This window comes from Cynoglossus semilaevis, chromosome 10, assembly GCF_000523025.1.
Source record: "Cynoglossus semilaevis isolate Cse_v1.0 chromosome 10, Cse_v1.0, whole genome shotgun sequence".
Lineage (NCBI taxonomy): Eukaryota > Metazoa > Chordata > Actinopteri > Pleuronectiformes > Cynoglossidae > Cynoglossus > Cynoglossus semilaevis.
Genome location: NC_024316.1, coordinates 10510753 through 10527042, shown reverse-complemented (window position 1 = coordinate 10527042; position 16290 = coordinate 10510753). Strand labels below are relative to the sequence as shown.

The window sequence follows — 16290 nt, the reverse complement described above, 5'->3', positions numbered from 1 at the left end:
CTCATGACAGAATAATGATGCCCTAGCCCAGTCTTTATTATTTAAAATAAATAACTACATGGTAGCACTGGCACACAGTACTGATAGCAAGACAAGAGTGCTCCACTTTTACACAGCTTATCGCTTGGGAATGCCCCGGCTCACCCTACCTTATAATTTAACTTAATGGTTATGAAACAAAATGAGGAATTTGAAAAGGACCCTGTTTCATTTATGATCATTTTGTGGTATATTTTATGCTAACATCCTACTCAGGCAATAAACTATGTATGTCTGTCTATACTTGCTTAGCAATAATAAGAGGAGCTCTTGACTAACTGAGTCACCTTGGCAGGAGAAGAAAGTTAGAAAGAATGCATTTTACAGCCACTGCCAAGGCTCTTAATATGCTGTTCAGAGGTGTTAAAACAAAACACTATTCTTCAAACAACACGGTGATGAAAATTGCTACTATCTTCAGCTACCGTCAACACGCACTATGTCAGGACACGTAAGACATACTTTATATGAGAACACATTGTCATGCCAGTTTTCTCTCCACGGTTCATAACCGCCTGCAGTGCCAACATTCTGAGGTGTTGTCCCAGTGTCGGGGCCAAAGACAGTCCACCTGACAACGCTGATCAAAACATTAACGTGTGAAGGTGTGAGTCGACACATAACTTATCTACCAAAAGGCGCAAATTCTTCTCATTGAAGAAAATGTATTATTTTGACACTTTTGTGTTGGACCACACACTAAGACCGCTATTACAAATCATCTTGAACAGTTCAGGGACACACCAGGGAGGACGACAGGGATTATGAATTAAACTAAACAAAGACTAACCCTTTGACATAGCAGCACCGCATGGTAGCAGTACAACAGTAGTACTTCTCTTCAGCTCTGCAATATCTGCTGTTCCTGATTAAAACTCTTTCATCGCAACATGTTGAAATCTTTATGCATGCCTCCGTTCACCAGGGAGCAGCAAAGAATTATATAAGAAGGATTTCTCGTTTTTTCAAAAAAAAAAATTATTTAGTTGTTTTATGTGTGTTATTTATTAGATAACAAATCTTTAGCAAAAAATGCAATTTTTGACACATGAAAAAAAAAAAATCACTGGGCGTAGCCGCCTTTAAAAGCCATAAAGAAATATTACAAGTGGTAACTCTTTACCATAATAACATACAGTAAGTTACAGCTTCTGGAAAAACATGATCCCTTTCAGACAGCTCAAGGCGTCTTCATCAAAACGTTTGTTAAATTAGCTAACTACAATCCTATTTAGGGGGAAATAGAAGGTAAAAGACAGTGTATAATAAGTGAACGATCTTTGTAAACGAACAGGAGATTTTCACCAGGGCTGACGTTGGAGAGTCCCATTGCACTTTGCCTATTTATTTTTCCTTTTTCAATCATAACACAGGAAGCTTAAAACTAAATTAGGAGGCTTAAAGAGTGTGTTTTACTGGAAAGACCAAAACTTACATAAGATAATATAATAATTGTTTTTAGCCCCTGGTCACTGCATTAGACTGCACAAAAACTAAAAGGGTGTGGGATCTAACTTAATCTTCTAGAAGTCAGTCATCAGTATTTTCTGGCTACTTTAGAAGACATTTGGCATCCCAGAAGCTACAGAAATACTAGTACCACGTCTGTGGACAAAATCCTCCTGATTAATGTTATGTTACTGTGGAAATACAAAGAATCTTAAATGTGCGTTTGATTTGCTAGTGAAAGAAACAATCCTCACATTGAAAAGTGACACCTCTCTAATCTTAATTCTAAGTTTAACCTGACAGGAAGAGTTGCTTGGACTTGCCATTACTTGAACCTGCGTCTGGGCCTGGGGGGAGAAGCCACCTCACATAGGAGTATTTGGGCTGCAATGTTACCCCTAAGTTAAACAAAATTAACACATGCAAAAAAACAAACAAACAACAAAAGAATAATAAAATCCTGACTGAATTGTGTTTGTTCATCAACCACTGACAACGGGAGGAGTTTGTAACGGAGTTTAGGATGGTTACAAAAAACATACACTGTTTACACTGTTGAAGTAATCGAATCTTACTTACTCGGGAGTGTTGATCCAGATGATATCCAGATGGCAGTAGTAGACGCACTCTTTATCCTTGTAGGAATAACAGGTGCAGCGCTTGGACCTGGACTTCACTGCCGCAGATTGCTGCAGACGCACGGACTCCCCGGAGTCGAAGAGCCCGCTGGACTGTGGAACTTTTCCACGGCCGCTCTCTGACTTAACCGAGGTATCATCGGACGTCAACACACCTTTTATAATATAAGAGAATGTAAGAAAAAAGGGGTTTTCTGTCCCGTACATATTAAAATGCGTACTAAAAATGCATTGCACTTTTTGAGACAAAACCTACCTTGTAAGAGAATTAACGCCAGTATTTTGAAAAGCATGATTTTTGCCAGGATGGAAATGATCCTCGTCATGTCAGATACTCCTCCAAACGAGCATCGCTTAATGAAGATGGAGCTCAAATGTCACATTAATCACCAGCATCCAGTGAAATCCCATGAACTTTATTGTAGATCCCTCCGAGACTCGCATCCCAAGCGTTCCATATGTCAAATAAACACGATGATCGACGGACGTTGGGTCAAACGGTTCCCTTCAACGTGTCTGTCTTCAGTAATCCCGTATAGTGCAGGGTGAAGAGCGGAGAAAAAAAAAACTTTTTTTTTTTTAAAGTTCCTTACTACACCAGGGTGCACTTCGGAGCAGAACACCGAGTATGTGCGCCTGGATGGAAGTCACTTCTTAAAGTAGGAATCATCTCGGAGCGAGGCTTAGGAGAGGAGTAGGTCCACACCCACCGCACCTCTTAATCACCCGACCCCGTCCGCCCCCACCCTCATCCTCCACCCCCTACACTCAGTGTGTGGGAGTGTGAGTATGTTCGTGCACACACCGTGTGGGGACCAGTTTTCACGAAACTATTTTGTTGGTCCAGCAGGGACGGTCCCAGCCCTCCCGCCTCCGAGGGCCAAACAGTCTCCACCACCCGACCCCTCCAATTTCCCAGCCTGAGGCAACCCTAACCCCATGAAATGTGTGTTTACATGAACTCACTTCAGTTTGGTACAACATGCAGGCAGTAGTTACAACAAATACAGTTCCACTGATGCACAATATACCTACTCCACATCCAGCAGTCATTTGCTGGGACGCCCAACGATCAGACCAGTGACACTGAGCTTTCGTAAGCAACTCCGTTCATGTTCCAGATGTCATCTTAAAACTTTAAATAAGGGGAGAAAAACAAAAAACAAACAAACAAACAAAAACGCACATACGTCTACCTTCAGCAGTATACAGATATTTTGAGGAATATGAATTTATCAGGAGTTTAATCAGGAGTAACTGTGATTCACTACAATCAGATTAGAAACTGTACTTGTTTGACAGCCATGAAACAAAATATCAAGTATTGTATATGTATATGTATACGTTCGTGTGCAATAATCTGGCTGTTTATTTTCCATTTGCAGAATACTGCAGTGGAAGAAATTAGACGATAGACCAAAACAATTCATTGTGTTTCAGTTTGAGTATCTTTACTGCTTTATTTTTCCACCACACCTGGCATTTCATGATTCTTTGAAACATCTGTTTCACATTTGTCATTTGACTTCCCAGTCGTTTGCACCGACTTTTGGACGGATTATGTTTGCTTCTAACTGTACTACGTGTACTCTTTGACCTTTTGTCTGTACCGGCACACGCTTGAATAGATATTTTTTTCCTTCTCAACACGCTTAGGTACTTCTAACTCTATTAGCTGCTGCAACAGGCTGCTGCCTGCCACTGCACCATATCATTCTGTCAGTACTATATTTTGCACATTGCAAAGTTCCTCAGCTTGTGTGTCCTACTGCCATGAACTCAATGACGGTATGATTTATTTGAAGGTGAAAATAGCGTATTATTACGTCTGCGAGGGAAGCTGTTCGTCTATCCACCTGTCTGTGAGCGGAATAATCCCAAAGCCAAAACACAGATTATGTAATCGTGGAGGAATGATGACGGAGACAAATCTGGAATTTGGATCATGGAGTGGTGCTTTGACCGTTTAGGTAGGAATCAGAGTACACAGATTTGTGGTTTGAAAGTAGAATACAGTGGAACCTCGAGATATGAGCATAATCCGTTCCAGGACTGAGCTCGTAACTCGAGGTGCCCGTATTTCGAATACTTTTGTATTTTTAAATTTTTTTTGCTGTATTCTTTCTTTAGCGGGCACCACGCTGATATTTATCGACAATTTCATAGTTTTTTTCCATGGTCATCATGTGTTTCTTCTTCTAACTACCATCCTTACGACTCACTTTTTTAGGACTCCTCACTATTATGAAGAATAATGCACAAAATAGGGAGAGAATAACATACCGTAGATAACGCAAACACAATACAGAAGACTCGCAGGAGATGCGTACGGAAGTTGACGAACACGTGAAGTGAACGAGTGAGGCAGCGTGGTCTGCTCCGAGTGCTCGGCCACCTAGCGTCGGCGTCTGTAAGCACTCGTATCTCGAAGCAAAATTTGCTCGAAGTCTTACTCATATCTGGAAATACTACTCTGGACGCTCGTATCTCGGGGTTCCACTGACATAAAAGGTCTCAATAATTAGAATTTTTTAACCTACAGTAGGTGCAGTGTCTGGACAAAAAAGGTCTCAATAATTAGAATTCTTTAACCTACAGTAGGTGCAGTGTCTGGTGATTAGGCAACAGCTTCTTATTGTAAAACTTATGTAAGAGTTATTCTACTTTTCACAGGGAGGTTGGGTAAAGATGAGGCTTCTGTCTGAGATGTTAGTAATGACAGAGGACTTGTACTGGATCAGTGCTACAGCTGACAAAAGGACTTATATACAGTACAGTGGCTACCAGCAGGGGCAGCAGACACAGACATCCTGAAGGTTTCAACAGTATTCTTTGGGACTGCACATGCATGCAGTGAACAGCCAGACTGTGGAACATGTGTCTGGACATGAAGTACCAGGACAAATTGGTTGCACAAAATAACTAAAAAGGGGGCGCAGGGCCTAATTTAGTCAGATCTTAGTGGGATACAGGATACAGCACAATGGTCGGCGGGACCACCCATTCTCTGTGTTCCAGGACCTTCCACTTTATAAAGTAAGCACTAAGTAGGGCCTATTTGTATTTACAGGCATCATAAATTATGGCTCTGTGCTTTCACCTCTTCAAACTTTGTTTGTAGGATTAAGTATTCATGTGCTCAGGTCACAGTCATCGTATCCTTTACACACACAACAACACAGACAAGGTTCTTTTGCCACAGACTCAAATGTGGTTTTGCGGACTAATATGAACAGGGTGACCTGACACATGGTTCTAGGATCATTGGCAACACATGTCTTGAATGTACATTTCTCCATTTTGACTGACGCATTACGCAACAAGCAGGGGAGGTTTGAAATGACAAAAATTGTACATTTCCCTTTGAAACAAAGATGTCTGTCAGCTGCAAAGGCCGACATTTGATATACGAGGACGATACTAAGTTCCAGCTTGACATCGCTGTCTGAAAATCTCTCTCGCTCCATTTTTACTCTGTCCATAAATACTGTAAATCACTTTCAATATACGATTAGTGCGAGGAATTCGATGACACTGAGCTGGATTGCTAACCAGTTTGCCACTGGCTTCAAACTTTTCACACCAGTCCCATCAGCACCAGTCCCAACGCCAGCTTTTCAGTAATGCACAAAAAAACAAATGCTGAGTTTCAGACATATTTGGATAATCTTTATCTTCACATCAGCAGATGTTCTTCAACAAAGCATTCAGCGGTAATCCGTCAAGACTCATGACTGCCCTCTTGTTCCTTCCAAATTCCCCCGCTGACAGGGTTCTGTGCCATACTCCTGTTTTTGGCCCTATTCCCAAGTTGGGAAAAAATAGAAAAAGATTCCAGATAGATTGAGAGCATATTCGCTATCCCTAAAGTGAAATTGTAGAAAAACAGACTGCATGAAACACTGACTTATTTCTATTCTATGTGATGTTGTTACCCAAAGCAGGTATGTTCAAAGTCTGGCCTGGGGGCCTATTGTGGCCCATGGTCAAATATATATACGTATATATATATTCATCATATCCGGCCTTCTTTAATAACATTTGGATACACTTTTTTTATTTGCTTTATAATACTTGTACACTCATATACCAATATATATTTTAACCCACCCTACAGTACAGTGCCAGCCACTGTAAGGCCTTTGACTGGGAATGTCACCCACCCTTTTTCTTGGACTCCTGTAAGGCTTTATTAGAACATACATTTGGATGGAGATAGTCTTGTTGATTTATTTTATCTTGCATATACAGCCAGACCCGTGATGAAATCCATCAAATATTAAATGATTCCAATCGTTTTTTCCCCTGTCCAGATGCAGCACCACAGCACTGGATTTTTATATGAGCTAAAACAGACACACAGTCGACACAATCTAAATGTGACAGAAAACCTCGTATAAATCTGCGGAGCCCTGATGTTCATATCCACTCACTGTTGTCTCACAAATTCTGACCACATCACAAATTCTGACCACATCTGAAACTTTGTCAATTGCCTTTCTGCCTTTTCTGAATTCTGAATGAGTCCCTCTCTGTCGTTCCGCTTCAAAGCTTAATCACTGGCATTTCCTCTGCGGGAAGAACAAACGTGGAAGTGGGAGAGAAGAGAGTCCAGAAAAGGTCAGTACCTCAGAGATCATCATTCAGTTTCACTTTTAGTGTCTGCACACTGTCAGGAAGATGTCTACATTCTTTACAACGATCTCTGCTTTAGTGGCTTCTGATGATGAACAAACCCAACTGGTGGCTCACTAGTGTTTGACTGTAAGTGTTTACAAAATGCTAACAGGATGTTTAACCTGAGGAAACTCCACACGGCCACAGAGTTATTCTCTAGTTTCACTCAGTAAGGGAAACAAGAACTTTGGCGAACAGAAGCCTGAAACAAAATAAACTTTTTGTCTCCCAAGTTTCCTCATCTTCATCTTCACCATCTGCAATTCAACCTACTGTTACGATTGCCTCTGAAACATATCTGCTTAGATTGCTAGGGACAACGCAATGTAAAATGAGGAAGCGACATAAGCGACAAGTAACAATATATAAAAAATGTGAATTAAGTGAAATTCTTTTTTTTATTTTGAATCCGACTGTCTATCACTGACTCAAATGGTTGCTTCCAGAAAAAAATGGGAATGACTTATTATTACACACTGTTATATAAGCCCCCCCCCCCAAAAAAAACTGAAATGCCCCTTAAACAACCCACAATGCTGAAAGTCATTCTCACAGGCTGCCACAGGAGGTGCCATTAAGTATATGATTGCTTTTAGAATTAGGAATGAATTTCAATGTCTTTTTATTCCCAATATATCAATATAACTGAAAGTTTAAGCTAAAACGTTTTACTATAGTTTTTATTTTTTAAAATATACAGTAAATATTTTTGTGGTCAAACATAGGTTTGGTGAAAATGTGCTAAACTTGGTGGTAGCAACTAGCTGGTCCTGTCCTGGTGTGCTGAAACATGTCTCAAATAGTATATAAAATGAACTTTGACCTGAATGTAGTTCAAATGTATTCAATATATTTCTGCATGAATGTGTAGTTTCCAAGCGAAAGACGAACGTTTCGCCAGTCGATACTGAGTGTAAGATCGATGGAAATGTTTTGGTCTGTGCGTCGCGCCCTCTTCTTCTTTCAACGTTGATTTAAGACGGTGCCCATTTTGTTTACTCCGTTATGAATAAACACAAAGAAGTTGCAGAAGGCTGAAAGGTTCTACCTGGAAAATGAGAAAAATGAGAAGCGTGTGCCTCTGATTGCCTGCAGTTCTACGTGAGTCAGAGCAGAACCACCAGCTGCCATCTCATCACCATAAATCACGGCTCTTCAAAGACACAGCCCTGCACTTTCTGCTCTGACAGATCGTAGACTCTGCTATCAGTTAGTTGGGGGTTACTGCACTAAAAGGTGATTGGACCTGTGGGTAATGTAACACACACACACACACACACGGAGAATAAGAGCTAATGCCACGCTTAAGAAAGTTACACGCAAATTGTGGCGTCACGATTTTGAAGGGCAATAACACGTGGTATCACAACTGCATGTGTCCTCGTTAATCAACGCCATATTTTTAAATGTCTTACACCGCATGTTTTTTTTGTCATCTTATGTTAGTTGCACTGCACAGCTCCAGCTGTACCATCATTTCTGACACATTTATGGAAACTGAAGTAAGTACATCCTCATCAGAACTCAGATACACACCGTGTGGAATATGGATATGGATAACTGAATAAAAATTCCTTTCTTTTTATTCAGTTCTTTAACACTAATATTTAGAAAAGTTCACTGAACCAGCCAGTGTCAACATAATAAATTATATTATGTATTATTATAAGGATAATTAATATTTCAGGGTTGTTATCTCTCTAGGTCTGAAATATAAAAAAAATCTTGTGATGTTGAAAATGATTATGCTGTTTGGTAGGAAATAGAAGGTAAAGCTACACCATCCATCAGAGAAGACACAGCTGGACTGTGCTACAGGATTCTGATGATCATTATTATCATCTGTAAAGTTTGGTTATGCTTATACTGTCAAAGTTAAATTAATATATTTTTTTATAAGATATTATTTAAACCTTAGATATTTCTGAAATACTTGAGGTGTTTTTCAGGGACCAGGGGTCAGTATGATGAACTGACCAGCTACGTCTGATATACAGCCTATGGATTTAACTCAGCAGAGCAGTTTTATTGCACATTGCTGAGAGGCTTTGGCCGTGTTTTTTAATGACTAAAGATAATCGGCTGGAAGCCTACCATTTCACATTTCAAATAAATCCTGCTAATTCAGGCCTGTTCTCCTTATTTTTGCCGGCATCTACTGTGTTAGCGCTTGTTTGAGTAGCCGTGGGTGGCTAAGAAGGTGACGCATCTGGCCCTGGTACTCAGAGCCCAGAAATGTCAACCAGGACTCTAAAACAACAAATGTAAATGTTTTCATGGATTAGGCTCAGATTGAGGGATTATTGTCTATATGTCTACTAAAAAATGAGATGACAAGGCTCAACGTCCCAGTGCCTTAGTAGGAGATTCCATACAGTCAGGGGAACATTCCTGCAGTTCAACATAGATACAAGTACAATCTACCACAGGCAGGATACAACAATTATTACAGTTATCACATTTTTTTATATTTCATGAAAGAAATGGGACTAAATCATAAGAAGATTGTCCTGATAGTAATCAGATTAACAATCTTTCTGTCTAAGGATCAGATTAAAATTGATCTTGAGAAACAAAAAAAGTCAACTCTGAACCCTGATTATTGAGACCATTTTTGAACAGAACATCATCTGTCATAGTATCACAGTTGTTGAGCAACATAATGAGTAACAAACAAAAACGTTAGAGCCAAATCCAAAACTGTCAGACGGTGCCTTGAGTTTGAAAAGCTTTTTAAATTCACTGTGACCAAAGCACACAGACACAACACTTCAGCCGGCCTCAGCCACGCTGGCACTGAACCAGAGTAGATAACATCAGCTCAACACAACATTTATAGACGCTTATACATCAAATTTAACAAAACAGCCATAAATCACAGCCAGTGGCCCCTGAAAGAAATAGTTCTTCATGACTTGGCTTCTGTGAAGTATTCTCTGTCTACCTCCACTCCAGTCTGATGTTTTGTAATCTTCTTGTCATGCTAAATTGCTCCTTGCAGTCATGGCTCCATTTACGCCTTGGGCGTGTATTTGTCATTTAACATCATAGTGGTATTAACAGCTATTTCTAAAGGGAAATAATAATCATTTGCATCACTTGTAGAAGTATATATATATATATATAAAAATCAAATAAATCATTGGGTTAGCAGTGTATTTTTTAAGCGCAATCAATGTCTGAAACAGCATTTTACGTATTAAGATTTTTCAAATTCCTGTGTTTTACTTTCTTACAATCTGATCCGTTTGATAAAGTAGGCTGGATTTAACCTCCTAAGGAGCCAGTTTTGGCCCATGGGCCATACATTTGCCACCCTGACCTAAAGTTTGTGTTTTTTTCCCCTCTTACTTCCTTCTGAGGGCTTATAGTCTGTTCGAGATGATTGAGATGAAAGATTAAGATGGAATGGAACGCACTATGAAGCTGCATGGTTGACATTTCAGTCAGGTTTATACACATTGACAAACTGATGAGTCTATATGAGTCGACCAACACACTCACTGGCTCACACATTCTTAGCATTTTCCTGCATGCTCATCGTCAGAGGTAGTAAACCGATAAACAACTCTTGGCAGTGTGTATTTGACTGCAGCCACAAACATCAATCAGCGTTATGAGCTTCCTGCTCTGGGAACTCTGATGAAAGTAGTAAACTGTGAAAATAAAATACTATATTTGAGAAGTAAACTAAGAATGTAGCTGTCCAAGTAAACAGTACCAAAAAAGTATCGTATAACTTCAAGATCTGAGACGTACATGTACTAAATGTACTGTGATCACAGTGAAAACACAGTTTTGTGGTTTTGATAGAGATGCCTAAAGTAACCTGTTGATTATTTCATTAGTTAGACTATATTTTTAACACATTTTAATAAAAAGGCATAATGACCAACACTGTGTACCCAATACTTTCCTGTCCATCCATTTAATGTTGCTCTACCATTGAATATAGATCAGGGGTTCCCAAGTTAGGGGCCGTGGAGTTAGAACAGTGTGGGCACAGCAGGTTAAATTGATTCAGTTTAGTTTGGAAACAATAGCTTTGTGAGTGTTGACGTATGTGTGTGAGAGTGTGCGTGACTATACAGGTCTATACATAAGGAAGCGCTGCAGAACACTGTAACAACAGGTATACATGTTGTTATTTTCACACAGGAAAAAAAAAATCACCTTAGAAACTCACGCTAAAAAAAAACCTCTCACTGGCCAACACGTGTTTGTGGGACCGAGGACAGGGAAAGGTCATTTAAAGGTTCAAGATTCATTTTGATTAATAATGATTAATCATGACTAACCTAAAGCTACTCTCTGATTAATCGAATTAAAATGTTTACGGTTTGACGGCTGTGGTTTTTGTATTTGTTTATGACACTGTAAAAGCCAGAGTTGGTCAGCAGAGTAGAACGACCTTCTTTGTAATCACACTGTAACGGAATGTAGCCGTGGTCACCTTCAAATGCTCCTTACGATGTGTTGACATATTTATTTATTATTCCCTGGTCATGTGAGACAGACGTAAAACCAGGCAAAATGACTGTAGTCCCTGAGACTGAGTGATGGTGACTGCCAAGGTGAAGATTTTTTTTTTTTGCAGAGAATGACCAGAAGACAAAGTAAGGAGTTTTTAAACTCCTGTGAAGAATCAGGTATCATTCACAACAACAGGTTCCTGTTTGTTTCTCTTAAAGTGAAATCACAAAAGAATCAGATTTGCTGTCATCTCAACATCTCATCCTGTTTACTTCTGAGTACGTACAATTTGAAATATTCCTCCAAATGTACCATACCCTCATGTTGCCAAGGTCAGGATTGACTTAAACATTTGAACTCTTCTGTCAGCCAGTCAGAAATACATGAGAAACGTCTCCACAACATTCCACCAGGCAAACAAATACCAATACAAATGCTGCATGAGCCGAGAAGAAAAGTTAAGAGTTTTTCCAAAGTGCTACACTGGGAATGGTGGCAGGTCATAAAACAAAAATCGACTGTGACAGGGTTATTAAATTAGTGAACAAATTTAGCACCACACCTGTGGGTTGTATTTCTCTCCTGACAGTAATGCACAGTTCACAACAGGCCCACTGCACGTTTCCTGGTCAGACTTTTGGGATCAGGTTGCAGGTAATGCATCCAGACCTAGGTGGATATTACATAATTTTATCAATAACTTTAACTTTACTTATTTATAAAACACTTTTTATGCAATGAATGTAGCACAAAGTAATGTTCAGATAAAATACACTATAATATATACAGACTATATCTAGTCCAACAGTGTTAAAACAGTCTCACTGATCTGTTCCACATATACATATACATACATATATATATATATATATATATTATATAATATTGCTATATCACAACCAGACATAGGCAAACTACGGCTCAAACTACGACTCGTGGGCCAGATATGGCTGTAAAACTGTTGTCAACCCTTCTGTTTCATTCCTTACAACAAATCTGCAGAAATTTCAGTTGATGCCACTATTTCGTACATTTTATTTAAAATATTTGAACAGGAATTCTACAGCCAACAAATGCATAACCAGACCGCAGGACAGAATTTGAACCTCATTTTGGCCCGTGAGCGTTTGCACTTTTAAATGTTTTTTTTTTTGGGAATGCCAGTCATGTGATAACTTTTTCAATGGCACATGTTCATTGAGTGTCCTAAAAGACATTCACATCTCTATCACATTGCTACACAGTCATCCTGCTGCTCATTCTCGGCCTATACGGTGAACAGGTGTAGGTCACCCGCTGAAGCATGACGGGTGCAGATCCTTCCTCTGAATGTACATTTGCATTTGAACAGAACACTTGTGGAAAAAAACGCCTCAGTGGGTGTTCAGCACAGATGAGTCACCAACGCAATACGTCAGCCACCGAGGCTTTTACTCTGTTACTCTTCTTGCACTGCGGTCCCTATTGTACTCTACATGCCAAAAGGCTGCAATAAAAAAAAAAGAAGAATTTTCCTGAAGTGGTAACGTTTGCAAAAAGCTACAGCTGGGCGGACAACATTGAACAAAAAGAACAAAAACTGTATGACACCAGAGGCATCACTGCGTGTCACTTAGACCAAAGATAAAAATCTGCTGTCACTTAACGTGATCTGTTGTTCATTCCTGCGTCTGTGTCATCCTCCTCTTTGCGTGTTTGTGTGTCTCCTCTCTGTCGTGTTGTTCTCTTATTACATACTGTTTTTCGCTGTTTCTCTTGCCAACCTGCTTATTTACTGAGCCTTAGGACTTCAAGGAGAAGTCACCATTTTTCCAAACACTCACCTGTTTATGACACCAGTGAAACGTACAGTCACGTGTCAACTGCTGTAGTCACAAATTAGCCTGCTACACACTCACATTCTGTGCCTACATCACTCACCTATGTTAAGACAGTGATAACATCATAATCTAGGACGTAAAAACATCACAAGAGTCTGACTTACACCTGGGAGCCATAATGTAGGGCAAAAAGTCCCAAAAAACCCAACACAAACAGATGATAGATGGCACTTTATTAATCACTCGTGATTTCCCTATGGGAAATTTAGAAAAGCAAATATAGCACAATCCAATGTATGGCCTACAACGGACGTCAAAATGAACTGGTAACAGGTTTCGGTATTAAGATTGTAAAATAGACATCAGTAAATCAACAGGTACGAGACATGACTCAGCACTTTGTGTCAGCTGCAGCGTCCACATTTGACTTGAAAAAGCAGAACTATTTACATCGCATTCAGCACAAATGCAGAGAATATAAGGGAAGCCACGTTGAATTTCAATTTCACCAGAGTATAAGGAGCATAAAGATCTGATTGTGATTGAACACAGCATCTTATTGGTTAACAATCAATAACACTTTCCATTAGCTTTAGGCAACGCAGGGATCTTTAATTTCCAATTCATTATGTGCAATGCACTCTGCATTTGGACTTTTTAAGTGAGTGACAGGTGAATTAATGACACCTAAGAGGTTCGATAATACGGTGTTGGTTTTCTCAACAGAAATCTACCGTTTATAATAAAATGGTCAGTGGATCGTAGGAAATGTTATCCTTAAGTTTTGTTAACAGACGTCGGCGTTAACGATCAAACAACACGACCCATGCGGAAGTGATAAGAAGGTCGTTAATTACACATTAATTGTCTTCTAGGTCAGAAAATGAAGAGCAGGAGAGAAGCATGTGGTAGGAGGAGAGAGATGCGCATCACGAACGTAGGCTCGCTCTCATCCCACGCACGACGTTAGGAGTCCCCCTCGCTTCCACCGTGAAAACGCCCCTGTCCTCTCATCCGAGTCGCTCATCTCTGCTGTAAAGCCTTCTTTGCCGGCTTGCGTGTGTCTGCTGTCTCCATCCTGCAGCTTCATCAGAGAGCAGGGGGAGACGGAGCAGCGGCGGCGGAGGCTGTGGTGGCGGCAGCGGTGGCGCACATCGTTCAGGTCCCTGCTCATCAGGACTCGTCGGGATTGACGCTCAGATCCGACGGCGCAGGTATGGCTTTTGTTATTTGATTGTAGCAGCAGTGGGAGGGCTGCGTGCTGCCTTTGTGGTTGGGAATGATGACATTGTAGGTGATGGGATCGGAAGCATCACATTGGAAGGAGAAAAACCCAAAACAACAGAAATTCAATGCGTTTCGCAAACGCACCGTTTTGTGGCCGTAGTGTCACGGATGGATGGAGACGGCGTTGGCACTGAGCCGTGATCCGACAAACGTGATCCTGACACCGATTTAATGAGATGCATGGGATCGGGGAGTCCTTTATGTCATGGATATCAGGGCCTAGCAGGCAGCAGAGAGTCAGCAGGTGCATCTTTCTCTCAGCCTCCCTGAATCATACAGCAGCTCTGGTGCTGTGCACATCCCACACACGGACACTCGGGTAGATGTGGACCTGGGTTCGTGTAGAATGCGGTGTTTTTGTGTAATCTGCGGATAACGGCTAACAGCTGACGCACAGCATAATAAGCAAATTAACGAGGGAGTGTGTTGTCACGGGTGTGGCAGAGGGGGCAGGAGTGGGCTCCTCCAACAGTCAAAGACTACGATCTGTGTGTGAATGCTACTGAGAGAATGGGAGTAAAGGAGGAGAACAGTTCCTTCAAGACTGTTTATCTGTCCAAGTGAATAAACCCAGTGTCTTCTTATATATGAATTAATGCTTTTGTGTTTGAAATGTTTAAGAAACAAAAGGAAACTTCCAGTTTATCTGTTAAGAGGTTACTCTCCTCATCTAAATCAAATCCAACTTCATGATTTATCTACACAAACACAACTGAAAGTGTGGGACCGAGGTTCACACAGGTTCTTAAAGAGAATTTAAAAAAAACCCCGACTTGGTAACATGTCATAAGACATGAATATTTTCATCAACAAAGAGTTTGTGTGCAAACCACATCTGCCTCCTATTTAAAAAAAAAATAAAACAATAAAGTCTCATGATGGCAATAAACCAGAGGACAGTGACCACTGACTGTAAAAAGTCTTTAAGTCAGACGGTTCACTGTAAATTGAAAAACATTTACTTTGTTTGGAGACATGAACCAATAACTGTAGGTCAGAGATCGGCAACCAAAACAGCCATTTTACCATTTTTACAAACACATTTTAAAGATGGCAGTAGTGAAGTACATGGAGTACTCTAGTTACACTACAGATTTATATCTGTTGACTTTTGTTGTCGTTTATCATGTTTCTACATGCTGGCAATGATCAATTCAAACATAATATCATATTACCATAGCTAACTTAACCTTAAAATTGCACACCTGATCTACGGACAGTAACATTATGTTGATTTGCTGTTAGCAAGCAAGTGTTTTCATAAAACTTTTACAGTCCTTTTTTTTCTAATTTTATTCGCTGCATCAGTCAAATGTGATCTCGCAGCGAGCCACAGGTGGCAGACGTCTGTGAGAGGTGTAGCGTGGAGCACTCCTGTTTCACTACAGCAACTCTACAGTACATGCAAATATTATTTACGTGCAGCGATATATGATGTATGGGGTACTGACATGGGAGACTACCTCCTCCATCTGATACTTACTATAAAAATATGGCTCGTTTTCATCGACCACAGTTAAAAACACTCCTGCTGATTTTAACTGACAAACCATATGGTCCAGTCTTCCTTTCATGTCAAAACCCAAACCGTCAAGTGAGAGTCTATGACATATTTCTTTAATAAAAATCGTGAGTAAACGCTTGTGAATCAAATCGAAACAATACCACGGGCACGTCTCCACACGTGGACGGCCAGGAAATAGGTGTTTGCATATTTTGTGAAAAACATAAAAGACTCACAAACCACTCATGACCAGATCAATCCCTAACCCACTGTGTCTGCCTCTGCTCAATGACACCTCAGTGAACTCCCTGAGAGTATCTTACTGTACAAGGCGCTCTGTTCAACTGCTAAAGAGAAGGTTATGAATGGAAACAGCGTGCTCTCTATGGAGCCTCGTCTGGTT

General features: G+C 40.3%; 2 protein-coding genes across 7 annotated transcripts in view; one reads left to right on the top strand and one right to left on the bottom strand.

Moving 5' to 3' along the window:
* Positions 1-4254, bottom strand: part of edn3b (endothelin 3b) — an 8305-nt gene extending 4051 nt beyond the window's left edge. The window contains exons 1-2 of the mRNA XM_008318693.3: positions 2383-4254; positions 2068-2281 (exon numbers count right to left, since the gene is read on the bottom strand). Coding sequence (XP_008316915.1) covers positions 2068-2281; positions 2383-2452 — 284 coding nt within the window. The 5' untranslated portion in view covers positions 2453-4254. The remainder of the gene's footprint in view (positions 1-2067; positions 2282-2382) is intronic.
* Positions 4255-12327: 8073 nt separating this feature from the next.
* Positions 12328-16290, top strand: part of LOC103384971 (band 4.1-like protein 1) — a 34166-nt gene continuing 30203 nt past the window's right edge. For 3 of the 6 annotated variants that reach the window (XM_025059313.1, XM_025059311.1, XM_025059310.1), the window contains exon 1: positions 12328-14310. The gene's annotated coding sequence lies outside the window, so the exon portion shown is untranslated. The remainder of the gene's footprint in view (positions 14311-16290) is intronic. The other 3 variants (XM_025059312.1, XM_017036083.2, XM_017036084.2) reach the window with 1 other exon arrangement.